The following is a 19,118-nucleotide window of genomic DNA, read 5'->3' on the forward strand; positions in this document are numbered from 1 at the left end:
GATCATAACGAAGAATGGGCAAAGCAGGTAGAGACTTTCCACCAGGAATGCAGTGCTCGTGGGGTGGGGTGGTGGTCAGGAGCCTGCTCAGAGCCAGTTAACTATGTTCAGCCTTGGCTTAATCTCACCATTTTATTTTCTCCATTTGTACAATGATGATCTAACTCAAAGTTCATGTGAGGAATAAATGTACGTATGTATTCTTTATGTATACAGTGCCTGGCTTATTATTTAGTACTCAACACATATCAGCTGCTGTTTTTATTTATTTATTTATTTGTCTTTTTCGTTTTTATCGGTACCAGGGATCGAACTCACGACTGCCTGCTTGCAAGGCAGGCGCTTATGCTGCTGAGCTAAATCCCCAGCCCCTTGCTGTTTTTATTTATTAAGTAACCAATCCCAAATAGCCTATGCCCTTGGGTTTTAGGAACTAAAATTTCATTAACTTAAATGAATACAAATATATATGCATACATCTTACATCTTATCTGCTGATTCCTTCTCTAACAACAATTTTTTAAAAACACTGTGTGGCTTAAAGTAAAAAAAAAAAAAATCTGGCTCAATAACGTAATGTACATCAATATATATTATTAATTGTTGTCCCTGTTAAGAGCTACTCCGCCACACAATTGTTTAAGAAATACAAACAATTCTGTTCTTATTTTAAATTTTTTATTTTATCAGGTTAACCTGACCAAAGTAGAGAGCACATCAATTCTGCTTTTCATCTGTGGGTAATGGAGGCAAAATCATTTGATAAGAAAAACATTTACAGAGAACACATTTAGTATTTCAACTATCTCAGTTACAAACTTCTAACAAATAGCTATTAAATGGGGCCATAATAATTAGACTTACAAAATGGGAAAAATGTGGGAATATCTGCACATCTTGGTAATAGAAACTCAATTTCTACTTTAGTTTAAATTTTACTCAGTGGGCAAAGTAGCTCTAAGATTTGATGATATCAAGATATAACTATGTCTGTTAGTTACTCCTGTTAGCATAACCTCCAACAGCTTTCTCAGTTCTAGGTGTTACTATGGCCAGCTGATCTAAAGTACTCTATGGGTCAAGGGACAAGCCTGCATTTGTTTCACCATCTTTTTCTAAGGAATAATGGATCTCATATATATTTCAGGACAAACCTCTTGACCATATTTTTTTCCCATAAACATTTTTAAAAAGCAGTATTTACCATGTATTTCCTGTACAGAGGATGTCCTGGTTTGGGGCGAGGGGGTAGCACCGGATCTTGATTTTTAAAGATTTGACTCTTGGCTTTTGAGAGTCCAGATGCCAAGTGACTTTGTTTTTTCTGAAGATCCATGTCAGAAGAGGACCGGTTAAAAGGCAGTTTTCTACTTGATGTTCTAGTGGCAGGAAGTTTAGGAGGTGGTGGTCTTTCAGGGGCCCCTTTGGGAGGAGGTCGTCGAACTGGAATCACTTTTCCATTTACTGGTCTGAAAGTTAACGCAGTAGTCATGAGTCAACGTTTTAATCAGTACTAGCTTTAGCTTTGTCCTTTCTTACAGGTGTTCATGTGCACATGCATGCACACACATACACACATGTGCAGACACACAGCTTTCTGCTAATGTAATACAATTTACTGAAACCTGCAAGGCATGCTATTTCTGAGCAAATGACTGTTGCATGAAACACTGTATTATTAGAGGAAATGCCACCTTTTCCAGCTTCCTCATATCTTGCACCGGAGATTCATTAGTTCAAGACAAACAAGCATTTATTATCACGAGCTCTCAAAGGTGTGACTGCTCTTAAACACATCATGACTGTTTCTAAACAAAAACTAAGCACTTTCTACCAAAATCTGAGCAGAAAAACTTGTAAGATTATCAGGTGTATGCGCTAGGGTCTTTTTGTAAATTGTTACAAAGGAAGATCCCCTACTGTTCACATAATAGGAATCACTATTACAATTCTATTTTAGATTAATTTAAAGAAAACTCTGAAAATGTTTTCTTCAGTTCTGAAAGTGGAGTGAGACAGCTATCACCTTGAAAGCCATAAATCACTAGGACAGAAATAAACTTCAACATGGTGTCATCTTCTGCCAGCAGCGAGGCCTTTTGTTCGCAGAGCCCTGGGACTCAGGTCACCCCTGAGTTCGCACAGCCCGTGCTCCTTTAACTGCCAACCCAGGCTCATCGCCCTTACCTAGAAGGGGTGGTGTGTGTGTGTGTGTGTGTGTGTGTGTGTTCCAGAAATGGAGCTGCTTCAGGTTTACAAAGGAGTCATGTTCATTTGTTTTTGAGGAAAAGTAAAAGAGACAGGTTTGTCTCCAAATTTTGGAATGTATTAAACAGAAAAAGGAACAGAAATTCCAAAAATCTTTGGTCAGAAGCAGACTGTAGACCAGTGGCTTGGGTGAAATTGTGACTTATTTGATTTGTAAAAGAAGCTCTAAGGCCAACAACACACAGTCTAGATGACTGAAATACAGAGTTGGGTGTGAGTCATTCATTTCTTCCTACTGCAACCCGTATTTACCGTGGTGGCAACCTTGGGGGTCCTCGTCCAAAGCCTCCTGTTTCAGCTGTGTGCCCAGGTTCCTACAAGTGCCAGACAAAACTTGTTAGTCAAGAGAAACCCAAAACAAGAACCTGTCAGGAAGAATTTTGGACAACTTTTTGGTTGGGTCTGTAAGTAAAAGTGTAGCTGACTTACAGAAAATAACTGAAAAGAGTTTCATTTTTTTTTTTTTATTATTATCGGTAGTAGGAATCGAACTCACGACCGCCTACTTGCAAGGCAGGTGCTTATGCCGCTGAGCTAAATCCCCAGCCCCAAGAGTTTCATTCTTAAACATTATTCATTCATGGTTCACTTCTAAGTTATCTGCATCCTCACACAGGTTAGAAGAAACCATGGCGTCATGAGTGCACACATCCTGACCAGGGTATTGCGTGGCTGTGGGCCCAGTGATTCAGAAGACATTAACGGATGGTATGAAAGTCACGGGGGGGGGTACCCAGTGACAACCAGTGTAAGCAGGCCTAGGGGGAAATGAAACAAATACATGATATTCACCCCAATTACACAAAGTAAACCTATGGTTCCTGAGTTTACACACATAGTAAGTGGTTACTAGTTTGTTTTGCTTTGAACAGGCAGATCTTATCCCTGGATGGTCTGACATTTTGTAGTAAGGGTTTTTTCTTTTTTATATAGTACTGGAGATTGAAACTAATGCCTTTCATACCAAGCTACATCGTCAGCCTATTTTATTATTTGGAAATGAGGTCTAAGTTGCCCAGGCTGGGCTTAACTTGTGGTCCTCTTGCCTTAGCTTCCTCAACTGCTTGGATCATAGGCCTGCACCATCAGGCCTGGCTCGCAGGAGGTTTTGAACAAAACAGAGATGAGAAGATTAAAAACAAAAGCATAAGGGATGGCCTGAAATGGAGGAATATGAGGAGAAACTGAAGTCCAAGGGAAAAGGATGCTTGCAACCACTATAGCAAAGGGGTTGGACAGGGTGACAGGAAGTTATATTCAGAAGAGTAAAGGGGACAATGTGAAAAATAAACAGTGAGTGTTTTAGTAGATGAGAGAAACTGTAAGTAGGGAGATTAACAGGAAGGTTCCTCTAGGGGAAGGACTTGAAGTTCTGTGAACATGTGATAGTTCAAGGATTGGAAAATGAGTATACTATATGGGAAGTAGTCTCAGGTCTTCTGTCAAGTGAGAAGTTAAGGATCCTCACTAAATTCTTCTTACTCTGCCTCCCTGGTTCACCTTTCCTAAAACTCCAATACGACATCCAAGAGATCTATTTCTCTTCCTATCTCCAGCAGGGTCCTGAACAAACTGTGTAGCCCAGGCTGGCCTTGAACTTGAGGCAATTCTCCTGCCTTGGACTTTCAAGACCTGGGATTACAGGAAGAGATAATATTTTTCTAAGGTCTTATCAGGGAAAAAAATGCTAGCCCTTTAAAATTATATTGCCCATTTATTTATTCCAAAGGGGGCTGAAATATAGGTTGAGACTCTGAGTTAATTCAGACTGTTTTCCCTCTTATAAATGAGTTAAAACTTACTTTTATGATTTAAATTCATCATATGTATAACTTTTCCTTAAATACCAAGTGATTAATTGTCAATAACTGTGATCATTTAAACATTTTTAAATGTTTTAAAAATCCCATTTTAAAAAACAAATTAAGCTTGTCCTTAAAACTTGGTTTTACTAATGAGTTCTGTTAATGGAGTGAGACAAGTTACCAGCTCACAAACCCTGCAATATTCCAGAATATAATCCATGCGTTATAAATATGCTGCTGACTGTATTTCTTCTTGACAATACTGCCACAATATTTGAGAATGCAGTGATTTTTCTGGCTACCTTCAAAATTAAACATACTCTAGCAGACTGGAAAAATTTTTATTGCTTTTTCTCAAAATTATAGTTGTTAGATAACTTGTGGTTGAGAAAGTATGGGAAATTTAAAAAGGTATCAAACTGTAAGTATGACATGGAAATATATAACACTTCATAGTTACGCAGCCTATGTGCCTAAGATTGTTTTTCTTGGGTGGTAATATTTTTATGAAACATCTTAAACTTTACGATTTTTTTGTTTGTTTTGTTTTGGTTTTTGTTTTTGGTAGTACAGGAGACCAAATCTAGGATTACACACATGCTAGGCAAACATTCTATCACTGAATTATATCCATTTCCTTAGGCTGGCCTTGATTTGTGTATCTCTTGTCCCAGTGTCCCTTGTAGTTGGGATTTCATATGTATGCCATCAAGCACAGTTTAAAACCTTTTAATTTCTCAATTTTCCATAGTGAGCAAATTTTAAGTCAGAAAAAAGGGCAGTGAGCTAAAATTCTTCAGGGATATCAGGCATCTTGAGAGGCACCACTGTACTTCACACTCCAACAGTAGGTCTGGGGGTGGTTCCCGTGGGAGGCAGTGACTTCCAGGCCTGGGTTTCTGCCTGCTTCTGCCCAGTCTCTGAAAGGTGACAGACTGGGGACTTCCTTCTCTTCAACATTCCATGCATAACTGGAAGCCTCTGTGTCTGCTTTGTGGTAGTTTTTTCTACTTATAATGTCCTTGAGCTTTGCAGTTTGATGGTTTTGGGTAAGTATTTTAGCTCCTAGCAAAGTCAGTTTTCCTATTTGTATTATTTCTTTTTTTTTTTTTTTTTTTTTTGTCTTTTTCCTTTTTACTGGTACCGGGGATCGAACTCACGACTGCCTGCTTCCAAGGCAGGTGCTTATGCCGCTGAGCTAAATCCCCAGCCCCTATTTGTATTATTTCTGTAGATGCCCTTTTTTTGTTCAGCTGCATTAGAATTATACTTTAGTACCAAAATAATTCCCCAGTTTTGGGTAGCATTTATTATTTGGGTTGAGTCAAGGTCTCGCTATGCAGTCCAGCCTGGCCTTGGACTTGCTTATGCAGCGCAGGCTAGCCTCAAACTCACAGCAATCCACCTGCCTCAGCCTCCTGCATGCTGGGATCACAGGCATGTGCCACCATACCTAGCTTTGGTGGTATTTATGCTGCTGAGCTAAATCCCCAACCCTTTAGTGGTATTTAAAGAAGATTGTTCTTTTAAGACTGTTCTGATGTGTTGGAATTACCAAGCAGCTTCTAGATGTGTTTTCTAAGAACTGATATATTGCTTCTTGTGTCTTGAGTTCTAAATCAGCTGTGTCCTTCCACACATGCTGCTGTGCTGTATGTCTGATACCTCACATGGCTGATGCCAAGCCTGTGCCAGTTGGCTGCCTCCTTGGGAGATGCTCTGAGTTCCCACAATGGGCAGCAGGGCACACAGAGCTCCTGCACAGAATGGTTCCAGATGCTCCTCACCCTGATAGAGAAAGTTCTCAGACTGATGTAGGGATATGGTAGTGGTTTTTGTCCTGTGCGTGGTCAGCAGACACAGCTGGCAAAGACCATGCCTGTCCCTGTGGGTTGCTGTGCCAATGAAACATTCTTTGAGAGACCCTCAGTCTCATCATTAGTCTTTACGAACTCTAAGTTCATTCAGTCATTATAATTCTCCAAGAAAAGGAATTTCTTAGGCACACGTTTGATTTTCAGGCTCTACAATCTACATGTGATTTCAAGTGAATCACTGAACACATGACCTGTTCTCATCTTTCTCCTTCAGACTCGCTGTCTTAATGGTAAGCATTTACGAAGCACAGACCACTCTGATTCCTTTTATAAACAGTGTGAGACAGGATTTTCCTCATGTTCATGTGAGGCACAAGCACAATTATGAATACAGGATTTCTCCAGATTGACTGGTTTACTCTAACTTCCTTTTTTTTTTTTTAATGTGGGAGTTGCTAGTGGATTGCTTAACACCAAATGTAACATATTTCAATAGAGCTTTGTCTTTCAAAAAGCCTATTACATCACCTAATCAATAATAACATGGATAGTTTCTATCACCATTTTCACTTCCTTTTTTTTTTTTTTTTTTGTCTTTTTCCTTTTTATTGGTACCAGGGATCGAACTCAAGACTGCCTGCTTGCAAGGCAGGCGCTTATGCTGCTGAGCTAAATCCCCAGCCTTTCACTTCCTTTTATAATCTTCTCAGAGTAACTGCTTATAATCTTCTCAAAGAACCACTGCTGCATGGAAATGTGTGATTTTCCCATTCAACAATAGTACAGAAAAGATCCTACCATTCTGTTCTGAACTTTCTTGTTCAATTTTATGTTATTAAAAAAATTTTTTTTTTGCTTTTTGTTTGTTTGGTACTGAGGAGCAAACTCATAACCTTACACTTGCCAGACAGGTGCTCATGCTGCTGAGCTATATCTCCGGCTTTGGTTTTATCTTTTGTTTGTTTGTTTTTCAGTTTTTGGTGCTAAGGACCAAACCCAGGGCTTGCTAGGCAAGCGTTCTTTCACTGAGCTAAATCCCCAGCCCCCTGGCTGGTTTTTTGAAATAGGGTCTTGCTATGTAATTCAACCTGGCCTTGAACTCACTCTGTAGCCCAGGCTGGCCTCAAACCTGCAATGATCCTCTTGCCTCAGGCTCCTAAATGCTGAGATTATAAGCATGTACCACCACACTCAATTCTTGGCCTAATTTTAATAAAAAATTATTACCAAGCACTTCGAAAATACAAATGATCATTAAACTTTAATTCATTCTACAGAAAGTCTCATTAACTTGGTATTGGCTAATTTAATTTAATGTTTCCTTCAAAGAATTTGCTCTTAACTAGGTGATTAGACGGATGTGCTGTATGATAAGCACAGTTAACACACAGGGTAAAACTATCATAAAAATTTGAACTGAAAATTAGGTTCAAAGTCTTTGAGAGTTGACTTTGTGTGAATTAAGTCTTGGATCATCTACCACATGGAAATATTGAGGTTAAAATAAAAATTTAAATGTATAGTAAGAAACCATTTTTAATTAAAAATAATTTTTTCCTTAAATTTCAGATTTCAAGTCTTAAGACCAATTATCTTAAAGTTATGTCACCAATTGGATATTTTAAATAAAAAATAAAAACACAGGGCAGGAGATTTAGCTCAGCAGCACAAGCACCTACATGACAAGCATGAGGTTGTGAGTTTGATCCCAAATAAAAACAAAAACCCCCAAAAACTGACAACATGACTAAATCTATTTCTGCAGTATTAAAGATTTTTTAAAAAGATTTCTAACTTCATTATTAGCATAAAAGACACTGTTACCACATAGGTATATGATAAATTATTTCTAACAAAGTACAATGGATTAGCTTAATTCTATATGGATTTTTAACATTTTTTAAAGTAACTGGTTTCTAATAAAAGTGTTTTATAAAAAAATCTGACCAATGGTAATCAACTGAATATTTTGTTTGTAAATAGCTTCTTCTTCAACCTAGTACAATCTATTATGATCACTTACCACATTTCTTGTTCTGTCAACATTACTGAGTTTTCCAGATACCACACTGTAAGTGTTTCCAATAGGTTTTTCAGCAGGGAGTGGAGGTGGGCTTTGTGGCTCCTCAGGTAAACCTTGCAAAAATAGCAGTATTTAATCAGTAATGTCTACCCTGGGATTCTAAAGAATGAAATGACTGTAGATTGGTTCCTTAGGAAAATACCATAAAAGACTCAAAGAATAGACAGCTAAGCAAATGAGAAAGAGCTCTCACCAAACCTCAAAATTTGATGTTAGTCAACATCAGTTAATTTTATTACATATTTTATAGAGTGAAATAATACTAATTACAACAGCAATTAGCATTTGCTAGGAACCTTCTCTGTTTTAGGTTTTAACTTAGGCACTTTATTTGTGTACATTTCTCTAACCAACAAACAAGATGCAATCAACAAATACGGTGTTTGAAAGTTTAAAAAAACCCAAAAGACCCATTGCCATGAATCCCCTTCAGAATAGTTTCTCTCACTTTGAACGTATTTATCCTGTCTTTGCCACTTTCTGAAACATCTCTGGAAGTACTCTTTGTGTCTTTAGTTACACTGTCCTGGCTGCCTTCACTCCTGAATCAATTAAAAATGTTTACCTTTCAAGGTCATTTTGATTTTGGGGAAAAGCCAGGATTTGCTAGGTACCTGTTATGGTTTGGGTCTGGATGTGCCCACCAAGGTCTCATGCAGTAATGGCGGGTTTTTGGAGGCAGCTGAATCTAGAGTTTGTGACTGATTCATGGTCCAATGCTGGGATTAAGGGTGTGACTGTTACACTCACCCTAGTGTGAGTTGCCTGCATAAATATAAGGGACAGAAAGGTTTGTTCTTTCTCTTTCTTTTGTTGCTTTTGCTATCTTCCCCTTGATACCATAAACTACTGCTCCTCTGCCATGTGCTATCCTGCCCTGAAACCTCTACAAACTGTGAGCTCAATAAACGTTTCCGCCTTTAACCTTGGTGTTGAGTATTCTGTCTCAGCAATGAGAAAAGTAACTAATACAGTACCGGAGCCAGTGAGTAAGGTGGAGGAAGTCATACCATAAGATTATTTGACAGAAACAGCAGTAAAGATTTGATCAATGAGAGATGATCAAAAAATATGACTGTCTAAATAAGAAAGTATTACAGTAAAAGACATATTGCCATTAACTACCCTCAATATACTCAAATACTACTGGCTTACCCATAGCTCCTGGCAATGTATCTTTCATTATATTTTTTTCTTTAAAATGTAAACATTTAGCCTGTTCTTCAATCACCTCTTCTATCTATGTATTAGATTTGCCTATGTGGTCATTTTAACAACCTTTTTTTTTTTTTCCGTCTTTTTCAGACAGGGTCTTGTCATGGGGTTAAGGCTGAATTTGGGCTCACTTTGTAGCCCAGACTGGTCTCAAATTTGCAGTAATCTGCCTGCCTCAGCTTCCCAAGTGCTGCAATTACAGGCGTGCACTACATGCCAGGCTTTAACAAATTGTAATTGAAATGAAATAAAATTTCAGTTCCTCAGTTATACTAACCATATTTCAAACACTCAGTAATCACTTGTTACCTCAGATATGGAAATTTTAATAGATGAAAAATTAAAGTTATGAGAAAGAGTTACTTAAGGTCTTAATGTTAGTAAATGTTAGTAAATGTTTTATAGCTGTAAACCCAAAACCCTGTCTCATTCTAATAAGACAAGCTACTTAATATGTTATATATCCAACTCTTTCTCATCTAGTAATTAAATGTTTTTTAATTCATTTGCTCTTGATAATGAACATAGTTACTCTCAAACAAATAATACTTTTACATCCAAATCATATTCTTATCTTAGTAGTAGGGTACTCTCAACTTTTTGAAAAAAAAAAAAAAACACAGATGACCAGATTTAATTACTGAAAGTTAACTAAAATCAGTGTGCAAAAATAGCTGAAGAGAGGATGACTATTTCACACTGAAGGAGGTTAAGGACACCTTTTACAGTGTTTGGTTTAGACACTAAATAAAGGAGATGGCAATTCTCTCTTTTTTTTTTTTTTTAAACCAATGAATACTTTTTCATGTTACATGAAAAACTTGTCACAAGAGGATGATTTGTCAGATGACTTTTTTGTCAACAGACAGAAAAACATTCTTAAAGGGAAGAAAATACCCAGGTCAGTCATTAGAAAAACAATGACTCAAGACAGGCAAGTGTTGTCAGTGAGAGCCAGGGCTGCTCGGGAGGTTACAATAACACATACCTAAATTCAGCCAGCATCCTGAAAACTCTGCAGCATCTTTACGAAATGAGAGACTCACAGGATAAAACACTGTTCTAAGAAATACTGAAGAATATAGAGTAGCACTACGAAAGTGAGAGAGAAGATGTCTGCTGCAGGGAGGGATGTGGGGAGTCTCCAAGTGGGTGTAGAGCTGGGGACACAGACTATTTCCAGTTTTAAATAGTATGGTTGGAGAAGGCATCACTAAGAAAACGGTATCTGAGCATGGATGTGAAGGAGTGGTGAGGGAGGAAGGCATGGAGATGCCTGGGGAAACATTCTCCAGTTAGAACAAACAGGCTCCAGAGGGGAGGGAGCCGACCGTGCAGAAAGCATCAAGGAGTTTGGCACAGCCAGGTTGACTCTTGCCTTGTCCATTCCATCCCAAATTCTTCAGACGCCAGACTCTTGTTCTTATACATTGCTTAATAACAGTAATAATAGAATTTGGGGGGACTGGTTTTTATTGAAAGCAATTTTTTTTTTTTTAGTCGTGGGGTTTGAATCTAGCGTCTTTATTCTGAGCCATTCACTCTTATCCTTTTTAATTGTTGTTTTGAGACAGGGACTAGTTAAGTTGCAAAACTGCCCAAGCTACACTCCAGCTTGTGATTCTCCTACGTCAGGCTTCCAGATGCTGGGATTTATAGATGTGTGTTATGTATCCCCAAGTCTACCCTAGAAAAGCAATTTTTATTTTTATTTTTTTGAGACAGGATCTTACTATGGAGGCCAGACTGAATGTGAACTTACTATGTAGTCCAGGCTAACTTCAAACTTGAGGTGATCTTCCTGCCTCAGCTTATCAAGTATTAGGATTACAAATGTGCACTACCATATCTGGCTTTAGAAGCAACTCTTTAGAGACCAGTCTGAGGTATCAGTTATCTTACTTCTAGCAGTGTAAAATTCAACTTTCTAACAGTTCTGGAGCCTCATCAGGAGAAAAATGAAAGGTATTTCCTCAGCATATCCTTAGGATTTCAGAGCTAGTAATTCAAGTTCATATGTATGCAGAAACAGTAAACAGGGTAGGCCTGAAACTCCTGTTCTTAGAAGGGCCTGCTTGCAAGGTTGGTCCTTGATTGCCATCTGGGAACTTGGACTTTGGGACAGTTTCCATAATTCCCAGAACTGAGGAAACAGAAGAATATGGTTGGTGCTGAATTCCTGCTTTCCCGCTGAGAATCTAGAACTCTGTGCATGCCAGCACATCTAGGGGTACCTAAGAAACCAGCACTCCAAAAAACCATGGGCAGTGACTCTCTAATGAGCTTCCCTGGTTGACAACATGTCACATACATTATTATAGCTCACTGCTGCAAGGGTTCCCCATATCCTGCATTCTCACCAGCAGAAGACTCTTGGACCTTTGTACTTGGTTTCCTCCTGACCTTACTCCAGCTGCCTTTTCCTTTTGTTTATTCTGCCATGCATACTTTGTGTGTGTGGTGCTGGGAATTACATTCTGGGCCTAGTATGTCAGGCAAGTGCTCTATCTCTGAGCTACAGACCTTATTTTCAGACAGGTCCTGTTAAGTTGGTGAGGCTGGTTTTGAACCTGGGATCTGCCTGTCTCAGACTTCTTAGTAGTTGGGATTACAGGTATGTACCACTATACCCAGCTCATATACTTTCACTATAATAAATCACAGCTATGAATATGCCTATTTTTTGAGTTGTGAGAGTCTTCCCAGTTTAGTTCAAATGGGCAGAATCTCTTGTGAGACAAAGGCAAGATATACAAAGCACTGCAGATACAAAAGAAATCAGAGGGCTGTGGAGAAAACTGCTGACTGTCCTCAGCGACAATAGGACCTACCCTGGAACTCACTGTGCATGCATGTATACACATGTGATTTTACTCCTATTTTAAAAATAGTATCTGGGGCCTAAAATAATAGTTCCTGTCCCTGTGGCTTATACCTTATGGTAAATAACAAGTTTGTTCTCTTTTTCTTTCTGGTGATACTGAAATCAAACCCGGGATGCTCCACCACTGAGCAACATCCCTGGCTCTATACAGCAGATATTCTTTCGAAGTATCCATTAAAGTTCACACAGAATTTGATTTACTGTACCATTTAGAAAATCAAGTATGTGTGTATACATGTAATTTTATATATATAGACAATATTATACTAACTTTAAAAGATGTTTATCTAGCAAGCCATCAAAAGAAAAAAAAAAGCATTCTTAAACACCACTATATGCTTTTAAGGCTTTTGGTTATAGATCCTCATACAATTCACACATAGTCATTTAGAATATGCTGATTTGAACAATTTACCCCTGACAGAATATGCAACTTTTGTTATTAGTTTCAATTACTTTCCTAAGACTCATACCAGAGGCACTAACAAGGGATACTACAATTGTTCTAAGATTCAGTTTCCTTCTAATTCACTGTGCCTAGAGAAAAGATTAAAGAAAATGAAATCCAAATTTATGGTACTAATTCTCCAAAGATTTGTGAAAAACTTGCTTCTGAATGTCCATGACTATGAATAATAAAAGGCAAGTCATACCTAATTTCAAGGGTAGAGTTGATAAATTTGCATATATTTTTCCCAAGCTCTTAAAAGAAGCAAGTAAAAAGACAGAGGAGTGCTTACATTTTCCTGGTTTGGCTGGAATTCGAATTACTGTGGGCTTCCTGGTGGTTGCTGGTTGAATTGCTCTTTCTTTTGTTGGTTCTGTTTTTGTGGGGAGCTGAAAGGGATCTAATGAAAAACATAGTTTATTTAGCATGTTTTAGTTAACACGGATTCAAACAAAAAACCTCATTCATAATTTAAGAGTCATATTTTTCATGCCCCAGGGAAAACTATTCATGGATAAACAAAATCTCAGCTTGCAGTGACAAAAACAAAGTTGGCACTCATAAAAGGAAATAATTTAGTACTCTGTAAATAATTCATATGACTTTTCTTCCTTGCTGATGAGAGATATCCAGGACAATCCTGAATTATGTAGGAGCAAGCTTTTGGGGGAGTGTAATCATTTCATAAGTGACTGACTGAAAATGAGGGGCAACTGAAATGAGGAGACTGTCTTGCTGTATGGTAAGGCCTTCCGGATTCCCAGGCGAGAAGGATGTTCTGTCCTGGGTCCCCTGAGTATGTCTGGGAATTCTTACCCACAGGGCTCACCAGGGGTCCTCATCCTCCCCAGAACCAGCCTCACACAGTCAAGGGCTCAGCAGTTTTGGATTTGCTAGATTAGTAAAACTACTTCAGTAATATGAGAATCAAAATATGCTTCCTCCTTTCAAAAATTTAAATTCGGGGTAAGCATGCATGTTACAGCATTTCTCCATTTCAACTCTTCTTTACTATTATTATTTTGAGACAGGATCTCACTATGTAGTCCAGGTTGGCCTTAAACTCACAGCAATCCTCCTGCCTCAGTTTCCTGAGAGCTGGGATTACAGGGCGGTACCACTATGTCCAGCTCATGAACTCTTGGATTTTAAATGGATAGTATGTGCCTAGAGAAGGTACTTTATTTATTTTTAAAATTTTATTTTAAAAGGCCAGGGATACAGCTCAGTGGCACAAGTGCCTGCCGGGCAAACATGAGATTGTTTGATCTTTGGAACCAAAAGTTAAAAAAATAGTAGGGTAAATATGGTTAATATATTGTGTATTGTTATTTTCAAATTAGTTACTCAGAGTACAAAATACTAGTATTTAAATGTCCAAACAATATTAGCACAGACCTTTCTTTTTAATGAACTAAGAAAAATTAGTAGTATAACTACCTTAACTATGATATAATATATATATATATATATAATTTATGTTTTTGCTTTTCCCAGGAAGGTATTTTTAAACAAAAGTACAACTATAATTTTTGTTAATTGAAAGAAATAATTTTTTGTCTTTACTGTAAATGTTCTTTTAAGTGGTTTGGAAAAATGACTAAAGATTTTAAAAGATGGGAAACCTAGTCAAGGTCAATGGCACATGCCTGTAGTCGTAGAACTTGGGACACTAAAATGGGAGGATTGTAAGTTTAACACTAGCCTAGACTATATAGTGAGATCCTGCCTGAAAAAGCAAAAGACAGAAAAACTAAAAATAAATAAATTAGCAAAAACAGAAGAAAATACTGTGTAACAGATACGTGCGCAGCACAGAGGATCTCATGGGCTGTCTCTGTATTTCACGAGACATAATGAGGACATGCTTGGGTCCTGTGATCAACAGCTGTCACATCTGCCTGTTAAAAGCTGCAGCAACTGTCCTTTTTTCTGGCCAGCTCTTTGCAGGACAGGTAAAGAGCTAAGCTATGAGTAAGAAGATCTTTCGGCAAGGATATTTCCCCTCTCTACCCTCCCAGGACTGATGCTTATGTTTACCCCAGAACTGGCTGAGTGGGGAGCCAGGATGGCAAAGTGCAACCCTATTTGAAGTTTCTTATCCACTACTAGCACTGGTCCCCAGGTGCTATGCCAGCTAACACAATCACGACTCTTGGCTACTGAGACAACAAAATTAGCTGGCTACCAGCTTCCAAGTGAGGCAAGCCTTAAATTTTAGAAAATCAATTCAAGATTATCAAATGATTATTAAGCCTACAATAAAAACTACTGTAATAATACAACTCTCATCCACTGTAATTTATATCCCGCCCAAAGCTCTCGCTTTTAGGCTTAATCAAATTCCTTGAGTTAACTTCTTATTTTGTGAGTATTATTTTTTATTACAAAATATTTTTTTATACCGGAGATCGAACTCACGACGTATGCTGAGTTAAATCCCCAGCCCCAATGTTTCTTGTAAACATAGAAAATATTAAATTATAAACAAAATCTCTAGTAATTTCATCTTTAATGATAACTGTTATCTAAATTGGTATATCTATGTATTTTTCTACAAATATTATGTACATACCATATTACATAGATATTTTGGTACCAGGTCTCGAAATCATGACCTCACGCTTGCCAGGCAGGTGCTCATGCCACTAAGTTAAATCTCTGGCCCGTACATAGACATTTTGAAAAATCAGATTTTATTTTCAGAGACTGAACCCAACCAAGGTGTGCTGAGCTATATACTCTCAGCCCTTTTTAATTTTGAAATGGGCTTGTTAAGTTGCCCAGCCTGATTTAGAATTTGTGATCCTGCTGCCTCAGCATCCTGAGTAATTGAGATTACCACTATGCCCAGCTTACATCAATTTCTTTGTAATTTGCTTTTCCCTTTTGTTTATTCAATATTGAATGGTGCCTGCTACACATCAAACGCTATTCCAGGTGCTGGGAATATATCAACAAAGCAATGAACAAAGCAGACTACTTCATGAAGCATGTATTCTAACAGGGGTCAGACAATAAACAACACATATGCAAGGTAAGTATTTCATGTGTATATGTGGAAGATAGTACTACTGAAAGGAAAAACTAGGCCAAACTGAGAAACTTCAGATACAGGTAGAGGAAAGCAGGTTGCAGCAGGAAACAAGAGTGCAGTGGGTAGGGGAGGCAGGGCTCTGTAGGTCTCCACAAAGATTGTATGTGACCTGTTCTAACAGTTCTTCTAGCTTGAGATCTTCAAGTCTTTAGGAGACAGCAGAGGCAATGGACAAAAAGGAGCGAATGCATTTGTGTTAGAGTCCATTACTGCAAATATTACCAGATCTGAATTCTTTGAATGGTGGAGGAATATTAGCTAAAATGAAGAAATTTGAAGAACCTATTTATTCACATGGAGAAATACAGTACCTTTCCTTCTGTTCATTTCTCTGCCGCAGTTGCTGCTCTGCTCTCCTGATCTATTGGGCCCATGGACCCCAGTGGAGCCACCAGGCTTCCTTGTCCCCTGCTGTGGAGGTGATTTTGCTCCTGAACTCCACCACCCCCAAACAAAAGAATCTGATGGCCATATCCCATTCTGTCAGGTTCTCTCGGGCCTCTATTTTCTTTGGAGAAAAGGATCAAAAGTTTTAAGAAAAGGGTTAGGATGCTAACTGTTCACTGTGTCCTTCCTTTCAAGTGGCATTTCTGTTTTAACTCTTACTTTGGGTGCCCATCATCTGTTGGTTATTAGTATAGCTCTTAGTATTAGTAATGTTTTTCAGTGGGTGTGGAGAGAAGAAAATCTTGAGGATGGAATGGTTTCACTGTTTCTCAAGTCAAACTAAATTTGGGGCCAGTCTCCCACAGGTGCAGCTGGCTCTCACATTCCTGGAGGCTGGGGATGGACAACCCGCACAGGGGAAGGAGTAAAGAGGTCAATCATCTGCCTCAGGGTCTGGATAGTGGGGACACTGGAAATGACACTCCTGAATAAAATCTGCTGCAGTTCTGCACACAGTGGAGAGAGGTACTGCCTGTCTTATGAAATAGTCTGTTTATTCTGTGTTAAACTGAAGGATCTGCACTGAGTAGGCAAAACTTACACACAGATCATGCTACCTAACCTGCCACCTACTCTTTCCCTTTTCTGGTCACTTTAATACAACTAGCTTTGCTTTAGCATCTGGCACTCAGGACAAATTTAATTACTGTGTGGAAAAACGCTTTTCTCCATTCAGTGGGTCAAGGAAGCCTTCCTGTTCCACCACTGGGGGTGTCTGGCCTCAGCACTCTGCAGGGGATGTGCCCGGCTGTGCTCCCCGAATCACTCAGCATCGGCCTGTCTGCAGTACACTTGAGGAGTGCAAGTCAGCAGGAAGATAATCACTTCAGTGAGGAGCCAAGGCCTGTTTTACATCATCTTGATGGTGGTGTGCAGGTCTCTGGAGCTACACAGAATGAAGTGTGCATGTGTGTGTATGTGTGTGTGTTACTGGGGACTGCAGCCAGGGCCTTGTGCATGCTGGGCAGGTGCACTACCCCTGAGTCACAGCCCTAACTTCAGGCTTTTCATGAGAGGTGTTTTCGCCAACAGAAACGGCTATGAGCCACATATAAAGCCTAGACAGCGCTTGGAGAATGGCAGGCATTGCTGGGCAGGAAACTAGACCATGGGAATTTGTAAAATGTTTAAAGTTTCAAACAAACAAACAAACAAAAAAGAGTTTGTAGCTTTTGGCCTTGTAATCCTACTTTTGGAAATTTACTCTTCAGAAATAGTAACACTACTAAAAATGAAAATGCTTATGAGAGTATTTACTACAGTGTTGTGTAGTGTCCAAAATGAAAATGAATACAAATTAAAAGAAAACTATCTGAATGTCCAGTAGGGGAAAGAGAATCAACTCTGTTATACCCCAAGAATAAGGGGTTTCAAGCAGGTGTAAGGGAACAATGAGGGGACATTTAGCCTTGAAAAGAAGCAGAGAAGTCTCAGTGCTGAATGAAAGCAGCAGCCTGCTTGGGGAAAAGTATGGTGTGACCAACTTTTGGTGGAAAGCAGCAAGAAGTCCATGGATGTGAAACATGTGCTGGTGTGGCACATCCAGCAAATAGAGGGCTCTGCTACTCATGGTGCACACTGTGGGGATTTGAATGCACAAGAGAGACTTTCATTTTTATAATTAAAATCTCTGAATTGTTTGACTTGTTACAACAAAAACATTTTATTTTTCATAACCCCTCAAAAAAGATAAGCCAGGCACGGCCATGTACACCTGTAATCCAAGCAGGAAGGCAGGAAGATCACTGAGTTCAAGGCCAGCCTGGGCTACATAGTGAGACCCTGTCTCAAAAACAAACAAACAACAATAAAACATTTAATAAAAGTTGTATGATTAAAATAATACCCGTCAAATAAAATGAAAATCACTTAAAAAGGAGGAAAAATTCTTAGTCTTTAGTTGCCTTTTCAAAGCAATACTGTCTATAACATTTTCTATAATGAAATTAGAAAAAAACCACATTTTTTCTTTTGTGTGTGTGGTACCAGGAATCGAACTCGAGAGCTCATGCTTACCAGGCAGGCACTGTGCCACTGTGCTTTATACCTGGCCTCTGAAACTTTTTATTTTTCTAAGACAGAGCTTCACTCTGAACTGCATGCTGGCCCTGAACTCACCATGATCCCCCTACCTCGGCAGCACTGACTATTGGGATTATGGGTATGTGTCACCATGCCAGGCAAAAACTTTTCCTGGGGCCTGGGGAGCCGGGGACATAGCTCAGTGGTAAAGCATAATCTCTAGCACCTAAAAAGAAAATCCATCTTTTGAAAAAACTATTTAAAATGAAATAATGTAGGTATGTGTTTCCAATTTATTTGCCAGAGATATTTAATTCATAATAATTACATTCTGTTTGTCACCTTGAATAATATAACTCTTTAGAAAAATCATCTTATTTTTAAGGATTCAAGACTAGGCCTTGCACATGCTCTGCCACTCAGCCACACTCACATACTGCTATTTTATTATTTTTATGATCTTTAAAGGCTACATCAACTGAGGAATGGATAAACAAGATGTGGTCTTTTTATGTAACAGAGTATTATTCAGCCATAAAGGAGGATAAACTGGGGCTGGGGATTTAGCTCAGCGGTATAAGCACCTGCCTTGCAAGCAGGCAGTCGTGAGTTCCATCCCTGGTACCGATAAAAATGAAAAAGACAAAAAAAAAAAAAAAAAAAAAAAAAGAAGGATAAATTGGAGACTTTTATGGGTAAAAGGATACAACTTGAAACCACACTTGTAAGTGAAATAAAACAGACTCACATATGTAAACATCATATAGTCTCCCTAGTATGAGAAACTGAAATAGCAAATAAGAAAAAATGTACCATAGATACCGTGAAATGGAAAGAAACTGTTCCAAAGGAAAGAGAAACTGAGATGGGAGAAAGAAGGAAAGGAAAAAGCAAAAAAAACCCCAAACAAACAAACAAACAAAAACCACATACACAGACACAAGATGGTTAAGATAGCTATATTACTAATTTCTCTTAGTTCACTGAAAAGAAAGGTTTCTACTCATATTGTTTGGACAATTAAATGCCGCT

At 38.6% G+C, this 19,118-nt stretch overlaps 1 protein-coding gene across 5 annotated transcripts in view; it reads right to left on the reverse strand.

The window, feature by feature from the left end:
* The window catches only part of Sh3d19 (SH3 domain containing 19), a 189,257-nt gene that overhangs the window by 21,355 nt on the left and 148,784 nt on the right, over positions 1–19,118 (reverse strand). For all 5 annotated transcript variants that reach the window (XM_063260841.1, XM_063260839.1, XM_063260840.1 and 2 more), the window contains 4 exons: positions 12,813–12,920; positions 7,914–8,026; positions 2,521–2,582; positions 1,205–1,469 (listed from right to left, as the gene is read on the reverse strand). In XM_063260841.1, coding sequence (XP_063116911.1) covers positions 1,205–1,469; positions 2,521–2,582; positions 7,914–8,026; positions 12,813–12,920 — 548 coding nt within the window. The remainder of the gene's footprint in view (positions 1–1,204; positions 1,470–2,520; positions 2,583–7,913; positions 8,027–12,812; positions 12,921–19,118) is intronic.

This window comes from Cavia porcellus, unplaced genomic scaffold, assembly GCF_034190915.1.
Source record: "Cavia porcellus strain 051 isolate PalLab524CR breed Dunkin Hartley unplaced genomic scaffold, mCavPor4.1 scaffold_14, whole genome shotgun sequence".
Taxonomy (NCBI): Eukaryota; Metazoa; Chordata; class Mammalia; order Rodentia; family Caviidae; genus Cavia; species Cavia porcellus.